This window comes from Lactuca saligna, chromosome 3 (genome assembly GCF_052625555.1).
Source record: "Lactuca saligna cultivar CGN05327 chromosome 3, ASM5262555v1, whole genome shotgun sequence".
In the NCBI taxonomy this organism is placed as follows: domain Eukaryota; kingdom Viridiplantae; phylum Streptophyta; class Magnoliopsida; order Asterales; family Asteraceae; genus Lactuca; species Lactuca saligna.
In genome coordinates, this window is record NC_136419.1 from 23,271,187 (window position 1) to 23,279,587 (window position 8,401).

Here is an 8,401-nt window from a genome sequence, read left to right on the forward strand (position 1 = left end):
TTTCATAATCCCAACACTTTATAAAGATAAAAACTTAATAAAATACCAATTGCAGTACAAAAATGACACCAAAGTACATTAAACCAATAATAAAACTAGGAAGAAATCCATATTTTAATTAAAAACAAACTTAAAATAAAAGCAAGGGCCTCAATCAAACTCTTTGTTGGCTCTCGATATCTTAACACTTAACCTCCTTCAATCCAACACCAAAGTACAAAAATGTGGGGTCAGCAGCACCATCTTTGTAGTAAGCAAACACTATTGTACTATCATCATGCATACCCTCTCCAACAAAACTGCAAAGAATTCATTCATTCATTCATCAAACACAATTAGCTTTCAAGATTTTCTAACACTTTAGGGTTTTTTATATAACAAAAATAATAGACTTACAACTGGAGGTCGCTGAGCTTGGCAAGAAGGTACTTTGTTGCTGCCTCAATGTTCTTCTTGAAGAACTGTTGCTGCTCTTCATCAAGCTTGGGAGTAAGTTTCTTGATGTAGTTCTTGATATATCCAACAAACTGCTTCTTGTCAAATGGGGGTTGCTCCTACACAATGTTTTCATATATTTATTACTCCATATGAACTTCAAATATAATAAAAGCTTTTGGAATGGATTGGTTAACACTTTTTACCTGGAGTCTGAAGGTGTCAACAATGTCAACAACCTTCACTGCTTGATCATCAACGCCCTCATCATCCTCACCTCCTTCAGCAGAAGGGTTTGCACCTATGTTAACATCAACTGCTCCTTGTACCACCCACTGCAAATAGATATACAAAAAAAGACATTGTTAATGATTATGAACATGCTTTGCAATCTCAAAGAATTAGAAAAGAAAAGATGATACAAGAGAATAAGATATACCTTTCCTTCAACTTCCCATAGGATCCCATTCAGGATCTCAGTGTAAGGAAAAGAGTCCGAGAGAAGCTCATCACCTAAATTAGACATGCAATTTTGAATTAGATGTGGAATAGTGGAAAATCAAAAACGTAATAATCATTGGTCCAAAGATATTTGCTTAGGGCTGCTCATGAAAATACTGAAGTTACTTACAGAATACATACAATCATCATATGTTATAGTACATGTCTAGAAAACATCACTTGCAAAGCCGAAAAAAGGCTATGGATTTTTTTGGTAAAAGATATGTCAGTACAGAAAAATTTAAGATATTTTCGAAAGAAAACTATCAACTACAAAGATATACTTTCAGCGATATAACTAAGATTCCAAACTTAGGTATAGTAAATAAATCGACGATGAACATAAACAAATAACCAAAGGTGTTAAATCTAAAAAGAAGGTAATAAAAAATCAAATACAAAATTGAACCTAGAAACCATTGTTCAGATCTAACAGAACTACAAATCCAAACATCAAAGAAGAACCTAACGAATTATTTATCCAACACATATTATGACCAGATCTACGCAAAAACAGAGCGATTAAGCATAATCAAAGACCAAAAAAAACCCTAATTTTACAATCACAACACTGCGTTACTTCAAAAACAACTGATAACCAGAACTTCGTCAATCAATTATAGAACTCGAATCAAACAAAAAACGATGAATAAATAGCTTACCTGTAAGCAAGTCTTGGTAGACCAACATGTTTGCAAGATGCTTCTCGGATCGGTGGAAAAAAGGAGTCGAAAGAGAGAGAGAGAGCACCTTGCGACGGGGGAGAGGGTTTGGGGAGCGGATATACAGCGAGTATATATAGAGCGAGGGTTTGGAGAAGACGATGCAGAACAGGACTCTAGGGGATATTACAAATATAGGTCTTCAGTTTTGCATAATTACCATCTATACCCTTTCTAATTATTTGTCCATATGGTTGGCTTCAAAGCACCCGGTTCTCTCTTTTTATTTCAACTTTTGACTTTTGGGCATCTTTTATTCTTTATACCTTGGCATCTTTTAACAATTTTGATATAAGTTTTTATGCAAATTTTATAAAAATATTTGTAATATCTTTCCATAATATAAAATAAAAGAAATGGATGGGTATTCAAGTTACTAACTACTAACACATATATATTATTGATATTTTAATAGAGCACATATCAAGTTTGTATGTTTTTATAATGTTTTTATTCAGATTATGAGATAAGATTTAATATAAAATTTATAAAAATATTTGTAATATCTTTTCATAATACAAAATAAAATAAAAGGATGGTTGGATTGATATTCAGGTTACTAATTATTAATATACATTATTGATATTTTAATAGAGTTTGTATGTATTTTTATAGTTTTTATATTAACTCCTATTTATAAATCAGGTATAAAATATTTATATAATTTTATTAAGCTAATAAGATATAAATTTTGTTTAGACTTTTATATTGATCATTAAATTAATATATTTTTATTTGAATATCCAATATATATATATATATATATATATATATATATATATATATATATATATATATATATATATATATAAGACATTTAATTTACTTATGATTTATATAATATAATATAATTTTGAATAGAGTGTACAAAAACAATCAACCATTGAAATAACATTAATATACGAAATTGTGACTATTTGGTTTAAATAGTCCCTCGTGACCAGGGACGGAAGCAGGGTTTTAATATAAGGGGCTTTGACAATCAAAAGTTATTCAATAATTAGGAGGGGCTATGAACAAATTTTGATGGATCGTTAGGCTATAAATCCATAATTAAAATAAAAATAAATGTGATGGAGGTGATGTGATTACATAGGGCTCAATTTTGATTATCTCTTATATGTTATTGCACTCATTATTTTTTCACTATAACAATTGTTTTTAGTAAATAATCTATAACATTCCAAGTTCAGAAGCAAGAGTTCAGGGGTGTAAAGTGTTCATTGAGGGAGCTATTCGACGAGTAGGTGCAGTTACTCGTCGAGTCGGAGCGGGATTTGGTCGCGAGTTAAGTGATCAACTCGCCGATTCGGTAGTTGGACTCGACGAGTTGGTGATGGGAAGAGAAAAACCCTAAAATTAGGGTTTGCACCCTATTTAAAGGATCTATTGTCCACCCCTCAGCCTCTTACGACCCTTTTGAGATCCAGAAAACCTAAATCGTGAGTGAGAGCCCTTGGAAGCAATTCGGAGCCTAGATAAGTGATTTTGTGAATAGATCTTGAAGATCAATAAGCTTGGATCAAGGAGATTTGTGGAGATTCGGATTATTCTTCAGTGGGAGGTCATTTTGGAGGTAATGAATCTTTATCTTAGCCTTTTCCTTTCTAGATCCACCTTTAATAGAGTTTTAGGGTTTGAGGATAATATGATGAGATTTTGGTGCATAAGTTAGATCTGGAGTTGAAACTCCAGATATGAGTTCTATTTGGATCCTATATGCAGAAAGTCCTTTGAATTGCTATGCAAAAGCCATCACGCATGAGTTAAGTTCCTTTCTAGCTTGGTTTTTTAATTTTGGGGCATGAAAGCACATAAAGGTAGCAACTTTATGTTGCTAATGCACTATAGGGACCCAGATCTGACCCAGATCTACTGTTTGGAGCAAAGGAGTAGCTCTGTATCTTTCAATCATGGGAATACTCGTATGAACTCGGCGAGTAGGGTCGGGGTTTGGTTCGATTAAGTTCCAAGTGAACTCGGTGAGTCTGGGAGATGACTCGGCGAGTTGGTCTGGGGTTTCAGGCACTGAGTCGCGTAGTGACTTGGCGAGTCTGGGAGATGACTCAGTGAGTCGAGTTGTTTATGGTGGGTTTCATAGCTAAGTGAACTCGGCGAGTACACCTATTATTGTTTCTCTTCCTATGGTCACAACCTAAACCAACCATTGTTTCTCTTCTTATGGTGTCCAATGTCGAAACTTTCCAGCCTCAAGGTACACCTATTATTGTTTATTCTCTCTTCGAAACTTCAACCATTGACACTTCAGCCACTTTACCTCCATTCGTTACCATTTCACTTGATACCCACTCAACCACTTTCGATAACATTCTTTATCAACCAATTACTTCCTTATTTTCTTCACAATCCACTGAACCCCCGGTTACTCATGAAGAAGTTCATACTTCATCGGATGATGATGATAATGTTTTTGGCGATACTTTTGGAGACATTCAGTTTGATACATAAGAGGAGGGAATTCATGACATTATGATTCTTACAGGAAAATAATTCAAAATTTTGGATCAAGATCAATTCTTTATTACAAATTCAAGCCGATGGAGGAGGGAAACATTCGGTATCAAGCCTGGAAGTTGATTTGATGCTCAAACAACAAGAAGGTCCTCTTCATGATGCCATTTCTGATGTGGATCGAAATAATGAAAAACGTGTCGAGAATAAATAATCTACGTTTTCTTCAGATCTTAGGGATTTGAAGGATATTGCAAAAGAACATCACATCTTGTTCATTCAAGATGTCAAGAAGGTTAGGGAGGATGTGAACTTCAAAATTCAAGAACTTCGAGATGATATAAGTAAGGAGATAGTTGTTGTTCAACAAGACTTTGCTTCCCTTAATTATAAAATTGACATAATAGCCGATATTGTTACGAAATTTGTCAAGCTATATGAAGTTCTTGGTCTAAGGGTGGAGCAAATGTCTAAGGATGAAGTTTAAAGCTTTTTAGAAATTAACAAGTTGCTGACAGAGCTAAAGACCTTGTTTCGAAGTGAGGATCTTTTGCATTGATAACTCTTGAGTTTTTGTCTCAAAAGTTTCAGTTATTTGAAAATGTTCTTCAAAAAGAATTGGCCCCATTATCTAAGCTTATCAGTTTTCTACCAACAAATGCCCCGCCTATTATAACAGGGGTGCAAAGGGGAGAGAAAAAGTATGTTGGGGAAGGAGCTTTTGGGAAAACTGAAGATGAAGCTAAGGTTGTGGGTAAAGTTTTTGCAAAAAAAAAAAAATCCTTCATCAAAGCCAATATTCTCGAAGGTTTACCCTGTGGTTTCAACAGTTACTACTAAAAGCCCAATTTCCAAAGGCATTGTGATTGGAACAAGTGGCGAAGGGAGTGCATCGAAACCAAAAGAAATACCAACAAATCAAGACAGGGGAAAAGGTCTTAATTGAAAATTTGAAGGAAGAAAGGAAGGCAGAGGTTGAGGCTGAGATGGAGAAGCAAAGACAAATCCAAAGTATTTTTAGACTTCGTCAGAATGATCCTCCAAATCTCAACAAAGGAGATCCAAGGAAGTTGCATAGTTATGAAAACATCGAAGCAAGGGTGGCATATAATGAAATGCATGATTTCGAGGAGAATCCCAGGAAGAGTTATTCTATCGAAAATTCTGAAATGAATCAACTGGATTTCCCAATGAATGAGATGATGTTCATTACTGCTCGGTACAAAATTGTTGATATATTCAAGAATCCAGATGATTTTACACATATGAAGCTGGGATTTCATGTAGTTTTGGGGAAAGATCAGGAGGAAGTTTGGTCACTTTTAAAGATTGTAACAACCTATTTTTCACGTCCAAAAATTTAATTTCAATTAATTAATTTAATTAAACATTCGTAGGAAAATATTGTCGAATCATAACATCTCATAAAACTATGTATACTGTCTGAAAACCCAAATCGTAAAATAGTGATAATGACAGAGTACAATCCCAAAGAATCTCATAGTGCGAAATCTGAGGTGTATGTATGATGTGCAGCTACCGCGCGGCTCCTTCCCATTCGTTGAAGAGGTATCTGAAATAAAACTGAAAACTGTAAGCACGAAGCTTGGTGAGCTCCCCCACGGTACCACATACCATACAATATACTGTCAGGAAATTCTGGGTCGCCTGAATTACCCAGGTCAAACCATTCTGGGGTGTTTAACGTACCCATGTCAAGCCATTATGGGGTGCTTGACGTACCCATCGGTCTATTTCACCCAGCTATCGGAGACTATTTCACCCCTACTACTACCACATAAACACATATCATAACATAATGTACTGTCAGATAATTCTGGGGTGTTTGACGTACCCAGGTCAAGCCATTCTGGGGTGCTTGACGTACCCGTCGGTCTATTTCACCCGACTACCGGGGACTATTTAACCCCTACTACTACCACATAATCACATATCATGGTAACATATAAACATATCAGGTAATAGTAATCCTAGGTGAATATCACAAAGACAATCACTTAATGTACGACTCATACTGGTGGGCCGACATTATGGCCTTAGACCCACCGCTACTAGAAGGTAACTCACCTCGTAAGGCTGACTGTTAGAAAACTGCCTGACTGCGGCTCTGGTAATCCTCCAACTATAATCCCCACAAAACACTCAGTCAGAATATGATATCTACTCTTAGGGTAAAATGACTATTTTACCCCTAACCAAGTCCAAGTCAAAGTCAACTTCCAGTTGGGCCGCCAACTCGTTGAGTCCCTAATCCTTTACCTGTCCTTATCCACGACTCAACTCGTCGAGTTTAGCAACGACTCGATGGGTTCCCCTTCTATATGAACATCGAATAAACCTTCATCCGACTCGCCGAGTTGTATGAACAACTCGTCAAGTTTACCTTCATCTGATAAACAAGTTATATCCTTGACTCGTCGAGTTGTATGAACAACTCATCGAGTTCATCTTCAACTATAAGGATATTACATTGGACTCGCCGAGTCTGTTCTAGCACTCGTCGAGTCCCATGAACTCCAGGACTAAGGCTAAGTCCAATATGTTGGGTCACTCCCATGGTGATGGGTTATATACAAACAATCCTATGTGTGCATGCAACCCTAAAATTGGATCTATGTTTTCACTATTAGATACACAACATTATGAACACATAAAGAAACCCTAATGTGGCCTACAATTTTCGAAATTCATGTAGAAGGTTAGAACACATACCTCTTGTTGTTATATTGTAATAACAACTTAAATCTTCAAACCCTAAGTCTTGAAAGCAAGCACCACAAGTGTAGTACCTCTAATGGCTCACAAACACCAATAACAAATGGAGAGGTAATAGAGAGAGAGAGAGAGAGAGAAGAGGTATAAAATTTCGTCCATAGGAACCCTTGGGAAGGCATGGACGAATTCATGAGCCTTAGGGGTCTTTATATAGGTGTATAGATTAGGGTTTCAGTCCTTATCCTTATCTAGTTGCTTGCCCACCAAGTAACAATAAAATAAGCCTTGAAAGCCCATATCTTTGGACGATTTCAAGAACACATATCCTTTAGATTTCGTCCACCCATATTCTAGGATAATCCTTACCCTATTTTGAAACTATCATATAATTACAATTCAGCCCCTCTAGTTTAATTAATTACACTTGATCACAAAATTAATTATTGACCAATATTAATTAAACAAATATGATTTCTCCTTTAATATATTATTCTTATAACATATTAATAAATCATAATAACCTCTTTCTCTATTATTTCTCCAGTCAAGTTGCTTTGGTGAAGGCAACCCAAAAGGACCATGCCAATCGGGTCAAGTATTTACCAAATATGGTTACTGGCTTAGACACTAATCCAACAGTCTCCCACTTAGATAAGTCTAGTAACTACAAATGTAAGTACACCTCGATTTGCAAGCATAGCTCTCAAAGATGCTGTCAAACTCTGATCTTATCAGTAAACTGTCCTTCAGATAAGGGATCATATATTCCTCCATTCTAGATATCGTATAGACACGAGACATGGATTGAAATTATTCTCTCAGTCTATGTGTTGCTTCTCGATTTCTGATTTATGACGACTAACTAATTGAACAAATCAAATTAGCCCTAGCCCGGCCGAGCATTTACGTTTGTCATCACTAAATCATCGAGGGGCCCACAGATATCGCTTTTATCCCACTTTGGGTAAAAGGAACGGATAAAGTTTGACTTAATGTTTGCTTGCACTCACTCACCAAATCACACACAACAATAAGTTTTATAACACCGAGTTACTGGTGCGTTTACATATTATCAATGTGCAACCGATTTGCAAGATACAACTCACACATCTCGGTTTCAAGAATATAAGATGTTATCGTCTCACCAATCACTCGTGATACAATTCATGGAGTGATCCAAGTGAGTGTGGGTTTAATCCAATGCTCAAATAAGCACTCATAAACGTTGCAGCAAACATTTACTTATGTCTAATACTCTTTTAGACAATCCACACACCAATTCACGACAGTTTTCATTCATATCTACTTCCAACATATGAACGACTGTGGCCCGTTCGAATAATTTGACTGTTCTAAACCAATTAAATTATTCAGGAAGTCAAAACATGCAAAGTGAAACACAAGAATAATACTAATCCCATATGGCCTCAAACCTTTGAGCATAAATAAAACACCTTTTATTTATCACCATATTGATTACTCATTATTTGTCGTTTCGAGTAATCGACTTCTTACTTGAATTATTACACTTGTCC

At 35.8% G+C, this 8,401-nt stretch overlaps 1 protein-coding gene across 1 annotated transcript; it reads right to left on the reverse strand.

The window, feature by feature from the left end:
* On the reverse strand, positions 1–1,754 carry LOC145034770 (translationally-controlled tumor protein homolog). Its single transcript, XM_078983274.1, has 5 exons — positions 1,599–1,754; positions 875–948; positions 642–770; positions 397–554; positions 1–299 (listed from the first exon to the last, which is right to left on the reverse strand). The coding sequence occupies exons 1-5, from the start codon at positions 1,624–1,626 to the stop codon at positions 182–184; spliced, it is 507 nt and encodes a 168-aa protein (XP_078839400.1). The 5' UTR covers positions 1,627–1,754; the 3' UTR covers positions 1–181.
* Between the last annotated feature and the right edge of the window lie 6,647 nt (positions 1,755–8,401).